This window comes from Condylura cristata, unplaced genomic scaffold (assembly GCF_000260355.1).
Source record: "Condylura cristata isolate star-nosed mole 26May11 unplaced genomic scaffold, ConCri1.0 scaffold00015, whole genome shotgun sequence".
Taxonomy (NCBI): domain Eukaryota; kingdom Metazoa; phylum Chordata; class Mammalia; order Eulipotyphla; family Talpidae; genus Condylura; species Condylura cristata.
The window spans coordinates 16628003-16644068 of NW_004567116.1; the positions used below are offsets into that span (position 1 = coordinate 16628003).

Consider the following 16066-nt stretch of genomic DNA (forward strand, 5'->3'; position numbering starts at 1 on the left):
GTGCGTAAACTTGAAAAACCAAACGGACCTGTCTGTAGGTGTTACTTATATCACAAGGCTACAGGTGCCTTTATTTCCACTGCACGCTGGTGCTGGAGCGCCTGCCTTCTCTTGCCTTGAAAGCCTCTTCTTTGGACCTAGTCACCGCTGTCCTCACGTAAGCGCCTTTTCTTTGCTCTTTTGGATGAATTATTAGGGGTATCAGGGCTTAGAGGCTTGGGCTGGGGCCTGGGTCTGTTTGTTCATCTCCAGTTCCAGACAGCCGACCCTCTTGCCACATCCATCAGTCACAGCGTCTCCGGAAACAGTTTCACTCAGCTTTAACTGCTTACCTGGGGGAGACAGTTTTGCTACTCAAGCTGTACGGCCCCACACTCCTCTGCTCACAGCACCCCCCCCCCCATCTGTCTCAGGGGGAGAAAAGACCCTGGGGAACTAAGAGAGAATGAGGAAAGGCGCTTAATTCTCTATCCTTCCCAAAGACAGTCTTTAGGAACAGAGTCTGAATTTTACACACAAAAAATTATTCAGCCGCAAGGAAACAACCTCCTCCCTCCTTTCTCCTTTGGCCTACACCACCCCCTCCACCACACAAAGACAAGATTATAGCTGCCTTGTTATGGTTTGGAGCATTTTTCAGGAGTTCATCTGCACAACATAGTTTAAAAGAAACTCATTTTGCCCTCCCACACCTTTTCAGAATAGAGTGCTTCTAGAATGGTAATGGTTAGGGATTTTCCACTGTTTTCTCCCACCTTTTCCAAGAGTGGTGTGCCAGGCTCTTATTTGCTCGTTCGCCCCCTGCTGGTGGCCTCTTGGTAGTGTGTCCTCCCTTCTGAAGCAAAAAGGGATGTTTGAATGCTCAAGAATTTTACAAATGGAGAGGATGTCAGAGATGACCAAGTATGACCTCTTCATTTTACAGATGAGGAAACTGTGCCCCAGAAAGGTAAAGTGGTTTATGGAGACAGATTTGTGTTTTAGTCTAGTTGAAAGAACCCAGGAAAAGGGGCTGTTTGCCTCTCCAAGTGGAAGTTAAATCCATTTGTCTGCCATGTTTTCTTTAAGAATGTTTTTCACAAACCAGGACATTCTTGGCAGGAGTTTAGCTATTTCTCTTCTCAGAAGTCATCTAAGTAGCAACCTTTTAGCTATACTGACTAAAACTAATTTCTCACCTTTCCCTACCCTCTTACCCCCAAGGGTGAACATATGTATTATTCTCAGATCTCTGCATATATTATCAAATTTTATTAAATTCTCAGGATGGCCTAAGAATTATGGATTTAAAAACTCCATTTTATGGGTGAGGAAACTGAAACCCAAGAGGGTCACGGGTTTATATATACCACGCCTGGTATGAAAGAAACCCCCAAAATGAAGAATTTTAGCGGACTAAGCAGTGAGAAATGCATCCTTGCTATGTGGGCGGCAGAGCTAGAATTTAACTCCTGGTGGAGTTAACGCAAAATCTGTGAGCTTTACAGTACAGCCCACAGTAAGCCACAGCAGATGGGTCTTTGCTGCACCTTCAGAAAAACAAATGACCGGAAAACTCCAGAGCAAGCTTAAGGAAACGGAGGAATCACCTGACAGTCTGTTCTCATGGCTGCTCTGATTTCTCCCAGAAGAATAAACACTCAAGCACCCAGCCCACAATCCTTCTTTAATAGCCAGTGTTGAAATAGTCCATTGTGTTTTTCTCAATGTTCCTTCTTGGGGAGGTCCAGGAGCTGGAAATTTGACTCAGGGCTGGAGATCTGGTGGACCTTGGGGTGTCTTAGACACACTGGAGCAGGAAAAACATTTTCTTCCTAAAGAGACTGCCCAGATGGTGGGATGAGGGAAAGCTTTACCTGGCCACCTTTTCCATAATTTGTTCTGCCAGCCTTGTTCTGCCTGGTGATGTTTTAGTGCATAAACTGCAATGTCTAGATGCTTCATTGGATGGATTTTTGGTCACATGCCCAGAGCAAAGTTGACGATCTCCTGGAAGATCGTCAGGGTCAGGAAGGAATTTTCCTCCTCTAGCAAACTGGCCAAGACTGGGTGGTTTGTACCTTCCCCTCTCTCTGGAAGGCTGAGCAGAGGTGCCTGGTGGCTCAGGTCATGGGCATTGGGACTACTGCCTCTGATTGCCGTTGGGGCAAGGAGCTCACAGGCCTGTGCCTTTGACGGGGTGGACCCTCCCTGTGCATGCTGGGTGAGTGAGCCGGCTCTGCGAAAGGTTAGGAGGCATTGGAGGCAAGGGGGACCTCAGCTTCCATCGCCATCACTGTCTCATTCTGAAAGGTGCCTGCAGTCAGCCTTTCTCACACCTAAATGGGAACCCACCTGATTCCTCCACCTGTGTGAATCACGCTTGAGCCTTTCCTACTTTCTAGGGAGCGAGGATGGTGATTATATTTTGGGAAAGCTGATTTTAACAGCTGTGGGCAGAGAGGGTCGAGCGGGCTTAAGGGGCCGGGCTAGTCATTCTGCTGCTGCAAGTAAAGGGCATAGGGGGGAAGGGAGAAGAACAAGTGACGGGTCTTTTTCTGAGCTACAAGTTTGATCTTTGTAATGCTTGACCACAATACCCAGATATAACCAATGTATATGCGCATGACTGAATAGCCACTTCAATAGGAGGATGCCTATTGAAAAATCAGGAACCTCAAGTGATCTTGAGTTCATCTCATCTGTCATTTAGTAGATGAAGAAATGAGAAGTCAGTACATGAGGCTCTCATGACTCCCAGCCCAGTGCTCTCTATAATGGCAATGCAGCGAACCCCCAAAATCAAAAATACATAGCTAGAGCAGTGAACCCAAGACCCTCCCTTGATGTCCCTTTCTGGTCCTGCTGTTGACCATAGGTCACTGTCGGGCTAACCCAAGGCTTCTCAGTCTTTTTTATATTCATGATCACTCTGTCCAGACAACTTTTCTTAGATTAATGCCATAGCAACATTGTGTATCTGTTTTGGTGCCATGTCCTTAGGACAGGCACAAAACATTAATGTCTTGATTTGTTTTAACCCCAATAACCAACCCTACACCTCTGGAGGCACTGTCACCCTCATCGGGGACGCCTTGTCTAACTCAGACCTGGATTCCATATTGCTGGTCCTCAAAACCCTTGCTGAAAAAGGACCCCCAAACAGCTGTTCTTTCCCACCCATCCTGTCCCACCCACATTAAAAAATATCTTAAGTGGCCCTCCCTGGTGGCGCAGCGGGTTAAAGCACAGCACAAAGAAGCTTAAGCCACTTCTGCATGAGTTCGATCCCCGCCTGCCCTGGAGGAAATCCAAATGGTGAGGCAGACCTCTCCTGACCCCCCCGCTGCTCCCCTCAGCAGTGTACTTTGTCGATCTGCCTGTTCTGCTCCCCACTCTGTCTCTGGCTGGTGAATCCTCTCACCCTCCGCATCTCTGGCCTGTACCCCAGTTCTGTACGAATAAATAAATAAATCTTTTTTAAAAAAGTATCTTAAGAGCCAAAATGTTCAAGTATTGCAAGAACCACAGAGTGCCTAAAACAGTGGCGCTACTGAAAATAACGTAGCAATTATTCCTAAGCCTCATGCCTCGAGCATGCTGGTGAAGGGGCCAGGGTCTTTCATAGAGTCCAGAGTTCATGATATCTCCCTTCTCTGTAATAGCAACAAAAAAGAAAGAAAAAAAAAATCTGCTGTTGCTTTTACAAGAGACATTTATCCAAAAAAAAAAAGACATTTGTCCAAAAGGCAAGAAATAATTATAAAAGAAAAATTACATGCTGTATACCTGAGAGAGCCCTTTAAGAAAACTATTAGACATAATCTGGCAGCAGAAGAATGGCCAAGGGGAATCAGATCAGATACGACACTGTGCAACACTGAAGAGATTATAGAGAGTGAATGTGCTATGTAAAGAGAAAACAATCCCTGAGAGTCAAGTGCCTACTGTTCAAAAATACTCCTAATTTTTAAATGCTCACATTCAATTTACCGATTGACTTTTTTTGACAGCTGTTTGTCTGGCACAGACGAGGGAGGGCTCACGCCTGCTGTGGAGTCTGTGTCTAGAAGGGGTCTAACCAACAGTGACCATCTGCCGTCTGGGCATTGTCTCCCATTGCCTTCCATTCGGAATCTATCGAGATCCTGCATGAGGCCTCTTAGTCTCTTCCTCTCTTTTTTAGTTTCTGGGCCAGATGGCATGTGGAGGTGTTTTTACCTTTAGACCTCACTTAGAGGAACATTGCTGAGGTTGAATCCAGAAAGCGGAAAGGGCTTTGGGTTCCAGGCCGCTTCTCCCGTCCTTACCTCCCTCCCCCACTCCTTCTTGTCTTGCCTCCTGCTCAGGATATAAAACCAGCCAATCCATGGGAAAATCAGAGCCCAAACCCAGGCAGCCTTGACCTCTGTTTGGTATGACTTCCAAGGGAGCGATGCATGAATGTGATAATAATCCACTGGACACGTTAAGCCCCTCTGGGCATCAGGAACAGTTTTCCTAGTGGGGCTGGTGATTCCTAGCGAGGGCCCAGAAAGAGCACCCACATACCTGTGAGGTTTGAACTCATTTTCTTTATCGGCAGCACAGTTCTCTTGTGTGTTTGACAGTGAAGATGATGGTAGATTTGCAAACACCCACAAATGGTCTTTGACTCTAGAACTACACATCCCTGCCCTTCTCACGGTGAATGTCTATGTGATCTGTAAGAGGGTTAAGATGTCCTTGGAAAGATGCAAACTTGAGCATTTATAGAAAGGGAAGCAGCTGACCCAAGAGTCAGAAAACTTAGCAAGAAAGCTCTACAGTGTAACGATCTTCATTGACTATATGACCTTGAGCAAGTTACGCTGATTTCCTGGGTTTTAATTTTCTCAACTGTAGAAAGACAGGGTGAGAGGCAAAATCAGCAGCACTTTCCCACATGTGGCTCTCGTATTGCTCATAAAACAGAAGATGAATTTAGTTAAGGTTAGGCAAACTTTTTCTTAAAGAGCCAGATAGTAAATATTTTAGGGTTGGTGGGCCAAAAGTCAAAATCCAGGATATTATGTAGGGACATACATAACCATTAAAATGTAACCATTTAAAAATGCAAAACCATTTTTAGCTGCAGGTTGTGTTTTGTTAACTTGATTCAGGTGGTGCTTGGAAGGACAATTTTTGTTTCAACACTTATATTTTTATTTTTATGAAAGTGAGAATATTGACTTTCCCTGCATAGTGGGGATACAACGCTTCTCATCTAAATAAATGTAACTATGTTAAAGCAAAGGAGGGCTGTGAGGCCCTGGCACGTTGCCCTTGCCCAGCACATCTGCTGTTTGCTTTCTCCTGGGTGGCCAAGTTCTGGGAGCAGATCTCGCTCCCTGGTCTGAGCAGATAAAAACCCAGTTCGTGAAGTTCACTGCACGTGCTGAGCTACCAACAAGATCCCATCAGTCGGGGGTGATTATACTTTGTTGTCATTCAGCACCTGCACCCCAGCAGTCGTCTGCTTGGGGCTCCTGCCGCTTGTGCTGGATATCTGCCAGCTCCAAGACCCAACTAAGAAGGTGGCCAGACCCACTAAGGAGACTTGTAGTGCCTGCAAGCTACCTTGCCAGGAGCATGCCTGTGTCTGCTTGCCACCCCACTGTCGTGGCAGATCAGGGCTGATCACCTAGTTACTAATCCACCTAGGGATTAGACAAGATACAGACATCTTGTCTACCCAGCCCTGTTCCCCTATGAGATGTTGACTGCTCTTTTGGAGGGGTACATGGTACAAATACTAAGATTTCTCATGTCCTGTGTGAAAACAGAAAAATAAACAGAAAAGAAACTCTATCACCCCAAATTTTAAAATCTCTGAATAACTACTTTCAATACATTGGTGCAACTGTACTTATAATTTTTTTCTATGCCTTTATACAGATTTTTTTTGTACCTTTGCAACTTTTTATACAGATATTTTAATGAAAATGAGATCATATATAACAAACTAATTAAACCTGTATTTTATATATACATATGTCACATATGTATATATAAAATACAGGTTTAATTTTATATATATATATGACATAACTAAAACCTGGTTTTTAAAACAAATATACTGAAACACTGTCAAAAAGGAAATTGATTTTTTTTTTAAATAGTATGGCAGTCATTACGGTGGGGGGGGTAGGCAAGTGACAAAAGCTTGGGAAACAAGCTCATTTTAAAAGGACATACATTTAAAATCTCAGGGCCCATAATCTAGTCATTGCTTGGCACAACTTTGTGATCATAGCGGCCATGTCCTCTTGCAAAATGGGAGTAAAATACCCATAGCTCATCCTCATTACTATAGTCATCAGAAAAGTTGATGGACAGATTTCAACTAATCCATCAAACACGGACTTTTTCTTTCTGAATTGTGAGACAATAGGAAGAGGCAAAGAAGCAACTTAAAATACGAGACTGGCATGACAAAGAGACAGACTCATGGGGGCCCAAAGTCCATTCCCTCACCACCCTCCATGAGACACCTTGTTTCAGGGCTTCCTGCCTGCCAGTGTGTCTGCAGAGTAGAACACAGCAAGTTAGGAGCATGGACTTTTTAAACAGACAAGCCTGTGTTGTCACCCAAACTCTACCACCTGCCAGATGGGTGTTTTGGAGGCAGGTTGCCTAGAATTTTAGAGCATTACCCCTCATCTGTAAAACCAACCTCTGCAAGCCTCAGACTGGCGGCTCTAAGGAGATGAACATAGATCCCAGTAAGACATGCCTGCTACAGGTATCACAGACCCTCACTCTTATCAAACCCCAGAGTTAGGTGTGCTACAAAATACAAAATTCTCCAGGTATGAGCAAGGTTATGCAGTGTACAAAAGCAGAATACAGCATACTCCCCTCAAGGTATTGCTTGCTAGGACCACTTAAAAGCATTAATAGTTCTGTAGTGTATGATATGAATATTCATCACCTAGAATAAAGCTATGACTACAGTTTTAAAACTACACATATATGTAGCTCATCTGTATGTGTGTGTAACATACATGTAACACTATGAAGAGATATATAACATCCGTTCAGGGCTGTTTTTTGTTGGGTTATAAGTTTGTACCCAACACACACACACACGTACTGGTTCAAAGCACTCAGACATTAGAATTGTGCGTCAGGGCTTGTGAATATATTCATATAGGGCAATTCTTGCTCTGCTTTCAGGAACACATTGCTAGACATTAGAAGTCAGAGCTGGAGAGGGGAGTCAGATGTAGTGAATAGGAAAAATAAAGAGACAGCCTTGTAATCATAAGAGACTCATCTGCAGTCCCACCTTTGCCACTTACAGACCCAGTTACATGGCAATTGTCTCAACCCCTCTATCTCAATATTTTCATTTACATAATAGAGATAAGGCATACAAATGTCTTAGACTGTGGCCAGAACTAAATGATGCCCCAGTAGAAAGCACTTTGGGACATGCCTGTCACCTAGGAGGTGCGTATCGGGTCACTATGGCTATCAAGCTTCAGGTGTTGCCTAGTGGGGGTGTGGGGGGGCTTTGTCCACCTCTTTACAGCCTCTCCCCCCTTGCAGGGTGATGTTGGACTCAGTGACACACAGCACCTTCCTGCCCAACGCATCCTTCTGCGACCCCCTGATGTCGTGGACTGATCTGTTCAGCAATGAAGAGTACTATCCCGCCTTTGAGCATCAGACAGGTGCGTATGTCTGGAGGAGCCCATCGGAGCTGGGACAGGAGGGGAGAGGTGGTGCTGGCCAAGCTGGGCCCAGAAGAGGGCAGCTCTCCCAGTGTTCAGCGCAGGGGCCAGGAGAGGCCCTGGACCCACCCCAACCTCTACCCAGCTCTGTGGTTTTGGGGCTCGGTTACCTCTCTGAGCTTCATTTTGTTAACAGGCAAAATGGACATAATGCCAGTCTTTTAGAGTTAGTATATTTCACTAACGCAGTAGAAGGATAGCTGGAAGTCTGTAATCAGCTAAGCTATGAGTGCCTGATCATCATGGTTTTAACTAACATTTGTTAATACCAGCCTGGCATAAGACCGACCCCATGCCAACCTCCATTATGAGAAAAAACAACTATGCCCCCAGTTTTACAGATGAAGAAACTGAGGCACAGAGAAGCTAAGTGATTGTCCAAAGTCTCATGGTTAGTTAAGTTTCTTATGAGTTGACTTGTCTGAGCTCTTAATCATCCTTTGTGGTCATCTGATACATGATGTAACACTGTGGCTGACAATAATAGTATGGGTATTGTTACTATAATAACATGATTATCAATGTTATTATTATTCTCTGAGCTTCTATGTCCTTTTTAGTTCTCTACCCCTAAAGCAGGGATGATGGGCGTTGAGCAAGCCAAAGAATATAAAACACGTTTGGCAAGGATTCCGTGAACATGGTTTCCTCACCGTCTCCAGGACCACCCTCCCCTCCAATGCCTACCCCCACCCCTTGCTGGCTGAGTCCTCTCTACCTGAGAAGGAAGCACAGAGCCCTGTGCAAATCTCAGGCTAGAGGGAGGCCAGCTGAGCTTTGCCCCAGAAACCTTCTCAGGGCCTCTGTCCCCAGGCACTTTGCTGACTGCACACCATCGCAGCCTGGGTGGCTGCCCCTGGCAGGTACATGCTGGGGGAGGTAATACAAGTGCTAATCTGGCTGTCAGACCCCACAGAACCTTAACCCCCTGTGCCCCAGCTTGGTGGGCTGCACACTTGGGTTGCAGCTAAGTTTGAAAGGGCAACATGAAGGCTGTCATGACCCTGTCCCCTCCCCATGAATTCCATCTCTCCACCTATGCACCACCCACCCTGCCTTCCAGAGAACCCTGCTTCCTGACTATTCTGCAGGGTAGCAATGAGCCCCAAAGGCTAGCCCCAGGGAACACCCCAGGCAGGAACCCAGACTCAGGAGACAGCTGTCCTACAGGTAAAGTCTGACCTTGGCATTTAACAAGTGCACCCTCTTAACCTCTTCTCCCCTGCTCTCTCATCTATAAAATGGAGGTAGTAATAATACCAACTGGTAAGGCTGTTATGAGGGCGAAGTGAGTTCATTTGTGTGAGATGTTTGCAGCACGGTCAGGCACAGGTCCAGGTACAAGCATGTGTAATCAGGAAGGATTAGCTTTGGTGCAGATGATGAAAAAGTCCTGGAGATGGATGACCATCGTGGTTTCACAACATGAATGTGCCTAATACCATGAAAATGCACTTTAAAATGTAAATGATAAAAAGGTTAAAAAAAGAAAGATAAATTTTGCATTAAATATATTTTACCAGAACAACAAAAGGCCATCAACAGAAGTGAATACCAGTAGGAATGCCAGCCAGTGTGGTTTAACCCCGATGTTCTTAGACAGATGGACGGATTTCTCCCGAGGGGTTGGGCCAAGCCATTGCTAAGGTCCTTTCCAGAAGCATCTCTGATTTCAAATACATATAGTTGCAAGATACCAAGCAACATCACAGATGTAGTTTTTTTTCCCCTATCACCCTTTCAGGAAATAGAAATTTTCACCAAGGTGTGAGGCCAATGAAAATAAAATTTCCTCCAGGAGGGAGCCAGGTTCCTAGCATTCCCTGTGGGAGGAGCCAGGCTTTTGACTTGCCACCTGGAGCTGATTGTCTCTGATCTGTTAAAGGTCAAACTTGGGTGTGAAAGGTTAGTTAGTCTCCAGAGAGCACCTGTCCCTCAGAGTTGCTTGGACACGGAGCCTCCCAAAGTCCCACAGTGGGAGGGATGCCCAGCGGTGGTGGCTTCTGGCCATCTCTCCTGAGTGTCAGCAGAAACTGTGGTCAGGGGTCAGTCAGCTTTGCCTCTGGACACTGCTCTGCGAGCTGTCCGTGCTCCTGGCACAGCAGGCTGTGACATGTCTCTCCTGAGGCCCTCACCTGCCTTTAAGAAACTCCGTCTGGACTTCAGAGTTATCCCAATGGCCCCTGGCTGTGCACGTCTACAAGGAAGGGCAGGTGTGGCCACTTCCCAGCCCGTGACCTGGGGGGTCCTAATGTCTCTGAGCTATGCTGCCTCCCCGGAAACAGCGTCCACCGCTTACAGTTGAGAAGATGGACTGAGATTCTGTGTAGAATGTGTTTAGCAAAGTGTCTGGCAGTGGGCATTGCTCCCTCGCCCCGTAGCCAGGAGCCCCTCATTATTCCCATGGGTGGCAAGCAGCTTTCTCTCTTCTCTTCATTTTTTTACTTACTGTCTATACAGGTCTCCCTCTCAACCTTTCCAGTTCATTTGTCAGCTTAGAAACTTTGAGACCAAAGAGGGGAAGAAAGGGGAAAGAGAAAGAGATTGCACGCACTAGAGCGATAATGTACAGAAGGGCAGTGAGCAACAGCTGTCTGTCTTCATGATCTTTTTAAACTGGTGGTAGCAGAGGCACTTGAGCCCGAGGCCTCCCTGTGCTGACCAAGGAGCTGCTGACCGCCCTGCAGCAGGGTGTCAGCTGGCTGCCCTGCCGGCTGCAAAGTGCAGTCACAGGTTGCAAAATAGAACTACATTAGCTTGCTCTGGCCTTCCTATTGGCTCTTTTAAGATAATAAATTATGAATCCTGGCAAAATCAATCAAAATGTGCAAGGGAGCATCTACATTTCCCAAGCATGATTTTTTAAAAGATCATTTGCCAATCAAGTTCCAGTAGCCAAATATCTGGAAAACCACACATCTTGGCCTCACCCCTACTTTCTGGAATTCTGTCCTGAGCCTCCACATACCCACTTACCGCACCCATGAAGCCGCTTTTGCTTGAGAACTTCATTCTTGCTTGCTGTGCACAGAGATTTCTAGTTTGGGGTGCCTGTAAGTGTTCCTGGGGGACCTGAAGTGACAGGTAAGAAGACCAGGCTCCAGCTCCCTCTCTTCACCCCATCCCCTCCACCAAACCCCCTGCACTCAATTTGAAGACAGAACAACACAGAAGTGGTGAGGGCTTGGTTGCAGGCACTAACCCACTTCTCGCTGGGTCACTGACTCTTTGTGTGATGCTGAAAAGGGATTTCACCCTTCGCCTGACCTTCTTCACCTCCTTTGCAGACTCCAGACCCTCATAGCACTGTGTGGAGGACAGTATGAGAAACCACAAAGAATACCACATGGTGATGGGCACATACTGACCACTCAACACATAGAAATTTCCATTTTTACCCAGTGGAAATTTTATTGGAAGAAAGAACCTAGAAAAAAAGTGTAAATCCCACTGCCCTTGGGTATTGACACCTGGAAGATGAGGGAGACGGGTTTGGAGTCCCATGTGGGTTTTTCCTAACAAGATTTACATATTGGGTAGAGAAGTTTGAGAATTGATACAAATGAAAGTGTCTAAAAATCTCTAAACCAAAACCAGATAGATGAATACGAAAGCAGTGGAAAGTCTGAGGTCAGGTGTGTGGCAATCATCCCGTCCCAGGGGCACCCCCAGGAGAGACCCCGCCTTTAGCCACCTAAGGCAGACCTTGCACACCCCTGAGACTTCCAGCTGACTGTGACCTGGTCACCCAGCGCTTGGCGCTCCCTGCCCTTCCTAATCACACTCCCGAGACAAGCACATCTCTCCTGTCCTCATCCAGCCCTTCTCATCTTCTCTCCGTCCAGTTCCCGACACTACTCCCAGGCTCTCGTTTTTTGTTTTTTCCATTTTGTGGTCTAAATCATTCCACAGGCTTGAAAGGAAAGTCAAGAAGGCAAGTAGACAGGGCTGCAGCAGCTCTGGAGGAAACCTGAGCGCAATTTATCATTTCAGGTTTTCCCTTGTAAAGTCCTTCCTTTCAGTGACAAGCCACAATTGATGTTGCCCATCTCCCCAGTCCACCAGCTCTCTTCAGTGCTGCCCCAGGCAAAAGACTTTCCCAACTCCCTATGCTAATAAATCATGCTAATTATGGCCCAGGCTATGTAGCTGGGCCTCCTCCGACCCAGACTGTCTGCCTCCTCCAGCCAGCCCTGGGCTTGCTTTGTTCTGGTTGCTTCCTCAGCGAGCCAGAGGCCCGGATCGGAAGACCTCATTCCCTGAGAACAAATGCAGTCTCCAAAGAACAAATAATGACAGGTGACATGTCAAAAGCTTTACTGTCATCCAGGTAACTGGGCTGTTTTCTTAGTATGCATCATTTATTTTCCTTTTTGCAACAAACTTCTAAGCCGTGGAAACTATGATTATGCCTATTTTATAAACAAAGGCAGCTGCGGTTCAGAGAGATTCAGAAACTTTGCTAGGGTTGAATAAGATGAACAGCCAGGACTACAAATCAAGAAGTTTCTCCTCCACAGCCCAAGTTCAGTTACTCCACAAAGTCCTGCACCTTCCCCTCTTCCCCTTGTGACAGAATCTTAGAATGGGGACAGGAATAAGAGCCACATGGCACCCCGGCACCTGGATGCTTCCTTGTGCTCCCCAGTCAGTAGCTCCCCAGTTCTCCTGCAGATGGTCAAAGGACACCACTCAAAATTCTAAGCCTAAAGTAATTCTTTGGAAATGTTTGCCTTCTGCTGCAATGGCTATTTCATTATAGTTTTTAAAAGTTAAAAGAAAACTCCCTGAAAATGTTGCTTCAGGTGAGATGCCAAGAAAACAAAGAGTTGCTTCAGGAATTTCTACTTCAGAAGGTTGTGGAAAGAGCAAGCCATTTGGAATCGAGATGACAGAAGTTACTTTTCAGAATATTTCCATAGATGAAAAAGACATCAGATGTCTGTGACAAGGAACAGGGGGACAAATGGGTGGCCCCTTGCTGGCATTTCTACAAAGATGCACAGGTTTATCTCCTACATTCAGCGCGTCCCTTGGCACGTGTTGTTGCCCTAGGATTGAAGCACCTCCCTCCACCCCCATGCCAGAGGGTATTTCTTGATCATCCAACATTTTACAGAATCACACAGACTCACCTGTGTCCCCGAATGTTGAAAACATTAGCCTCCTAACTCATTGATCAAGTCAAAAAGAAATTAACATGGTTAATACTGTAAGTGCCTCATTTTAGTGAAGAAAATAAGTTCAAAGCTTCCAGGAAAGGAGCAAAGTTGCCAGGCCTACACTCACAAAGCATGTACTGGAAATATCTGAGAAAAGGCAGTTAGAGTAGTGCTGTAAATTATTAATAGTATTAATAAGTGGAAGTGGGTAGTGTTTAATAAGCCCAGAGATATGCCTGCCCGTGTTCTAAGCACTTTTCACATATGGATTCATAATCCTTTCACAGCATGATCAGCTCGCTCCAATTAGGCCCATTTTTCAGATGAGCTCCACGGAGGTGGGGCCACATAAACCTGGTTTCAATGTCTAGAGGGGTGACTTTCCAGGAGACCTCTGAGCTAAGGAAAGGAAATAGCTTCATCAGCAGTCCTCGCCAAGCAGGGCTGCTTCTTTCCAGATCAGTTTTACTTTGAAGAAATACTACTCAAGTAAGCAAAAATTAAAACTCTTAGCACACCAAAGAGACAATGGTCCAAAAACATGTGAAATTCCCCACTTCAGAGGAACTGCCAGAATGACCCAGCCCAGGAGAGTTTTGATCAGTCCTCAGAGTGGTTTTCAAAAGTTAAATAAGTTTTTAACAGTTGTGAGATTTCACATCACAACGGCAGGCCCACCTTCCCACAAGGCAACAATAAGCTGGGCTGAGTGGCCTCTGTCTACGCAGCTTGACTGTTCTAGTTCCCACTGTCCCCACCCAGGGCCACTCTATCCATGGATGTGCATGACCCTCTGGATATGTGAGAGTTGCCATCCTGGCACTAAAAGCTTAAGTCCTCCTTCGGAGTTCAAGTCTATCCCAAACTGTAGTATCACTTGTGTGTAGCATCCCCTAGAAGTGCTAGAAACTCTCTGGAGCCTCAATTCTTCCCAATGTAGCTGGCCCTTACACAAGTGTCCTGACCTACTTCTGACTTCAAAGGAGCTGACCAAGCCTGCTGTTAACGGTGGCCTGTGGACATTTGTATTAAGCCTGCCAGACACAGTGTACTGTCTGATCTAGTGATAGACACAGGCAGAAGAGCCTGATAACTCATCTCCAAAAAATTCACCTAATTTTATGAATGGTTAATACATGAAGGAAAACACTTTACATTTCCAGGCAAGACAATCTTTTAAAGACAACAAACTCTGGGAGTATATTTTCCTTTGACTTATTTATCATGAGTTTGTCTCTTACAAATAGCAAAAGGATCTACATCATTATTCTCTGTCTCCCTCTCCTATATTTAACTTTTCAAATATCTGTACTATGTAACTACATAATGTTATATGTAACATACATAAGTAATTTTATATAGCTCTTATATGTGCCTAAGTGTGTGCCTTCATTCCCCTCTCTTTAGTCTCTAAATACATGCCCAACCTGGTCCTCCTCAACCAAATAAGTGAGGTGTGTCATTGTGCAAAAATCCCACATCTGAAAACAGATTTAGGATGGGGCCTGACTCCTTCCTGCCTAGACCTTTGGCCCTAGTAGGAACCTCCCAGAACCTCAGTTATTGTTAAGAGTGAGTGTAGGCGAGATGCTGATGTTCAGCCACTCACTGTGGGTTACTGGCCGCCCACAAGGGGCGCTCCTGAGCCAGGGAGAGCAAACCGGGTTCCAGCCTTGTGGAGCTCAAGGTCTGGAGAGGGAGGGAGGTGGCGCTGAATGCTCTGAGGACACTGGAGTGGGGAACAAAGGGGAGCCTCTGAGAAGACAGCGTAAGCCATGTTCCCAAGGATGTGTAGGAGTCAGGTGGAGACTGAAGGGAACCTGATCCCAGGCAATAGGAAGCAGGCACAGGTGACAGACCTGAGCCTGGAGGGGTCCTGAAAAATGAGGAAAGAGAGGCAGTTGCAGAACTTCTACTCTATCAGCCTCCCCCTGCTGTAGTGAGGACAAAACCATGGAAACACCCTACAAATGAAAAAATCTTGCGCCCATGGACTCTTTGGCCTCTATGTTGCTGAGAACAGCAGCTTCTTCTCTGCCCTGGGGACTGTAGGAAGGAGGTTCCCAGTGAGGAGGGCCCTCCATGATTGGCTGTGGTTCTGGCTCCCCTCCTGAGGCCCAGGCTGCACACAAAGCCTGCTCTGTGGGGGAGCTTCAAAGGAGAAGGGTGAGGAGAAGGGAGGCTGGGCCAGCAACACCTTCTTAGTGTTCGTCCCCCCCCCCCCACCCCACCACCCCCCTCTCCCCAATCCGAAACCTGGACATTCCTCTGAAACCTTTAGGCCCTCCTGGCTTCCAGAAACAACGTGGCCCTTTTCAAGTGCCAAAAAAAATAACGAGAGGGTGGAAGTGGAGAGGGGAGGGAAATAAAGAGTTAGCGAAACCTTTCCATGAAAGAAAGAAACTGTGTCATCAAATGCCTCAAGTCGATAGGCATCTCCATAGGAGCTCAGCCCAGGAGCAAGTATAGAAGAATTTCAAGGCTCATAAACGGCTCTCATCAGAATGCCAGAAAAGTCCAAGGCCCCTGGGACTACTCAAGCCAGAAATGAGTAGATGAAAGCATAGACCAGGCTCAGGAATGGCTGCCCTGTGTTCCCAGGAGACTCTGCATGCTATGAGGCACTCCTGAGGGCCCTAGGAACTGTCTCCAGCCAGAGGCCAGTGAGCAAGGAGAGAGGCATCCGGCCTTACCGGTCCCCTCACTCTGTTCGCCCACCACATAGAGGTGACTACATTGGCTTGAACGAGCAGAGGAATATCAACTCCCTGCTCCTGTTCATATAACGTTCCAGTTGCAACTCAAAATAAATTAAAACAAATCTATTTAAGTTTGACTGCTCCTCAACCCTGTTTCTGAACAGGCTTTGAGGTTTAGGGGAGCCTCAGTTTCCTCCTTTGTGAAAGTAGCCTGGTCATACCTCCAGATTAGGATTGTTGGGAGGGTTTGAGGAACTTGAGATGACACAGATTAGGACAGGACACAGCTGGCCTGACTCCTTCTTCTGTCCCTTCACCCCCTCCTCCTCCAGTGGGGAGCAGGAGCCTTAGGCCCCTGATAGTGTGGAGACCCCTGGATCTTCTCTCTGGGATTAGAATGCCCACAGTTCCCTCAGGAATAGTGGCAGCAAATGCAGCATTTAAAAGGGGCCTAGGCCCTTCCTGGTGG

At 46.4% G+C, this 16066-nt stretch overlaps 1 protein-coding gene across 3 annotated transcripts in view; it reads left to right on the forward strand.

Annotated features, from left to right (window-relative positions):
* Window positions 1-29: 29 nt before the first annotated feature.
* Window positions 30-16066, forward strand: part of ELF5 (E74-like factor 5 (ets domain transcription factor)) — a 27942-nt gene continuing 11905 nt past the window's right edge. The window contains exons 1-2 of one of the 3 annotated variants that reach the window (XM_004682932.2): window positions 30-157; window positions 7552-7676. In XM_004682932.2, the coding sequence (XP_004682989.1) occupies window positions 7556-7676 (121 nt within the window). In that variant the 5' untranslated portion in view covers window positions 30-157; window positions 7552-7555. Of the gene's footprint in view, window positions 158-7551; window positions 7677-16066 lie in introns of those variants that run through there. The other 2 variants (XM_004682931.2, XM_012725257.1) reach the window with 2 other exon arrangements.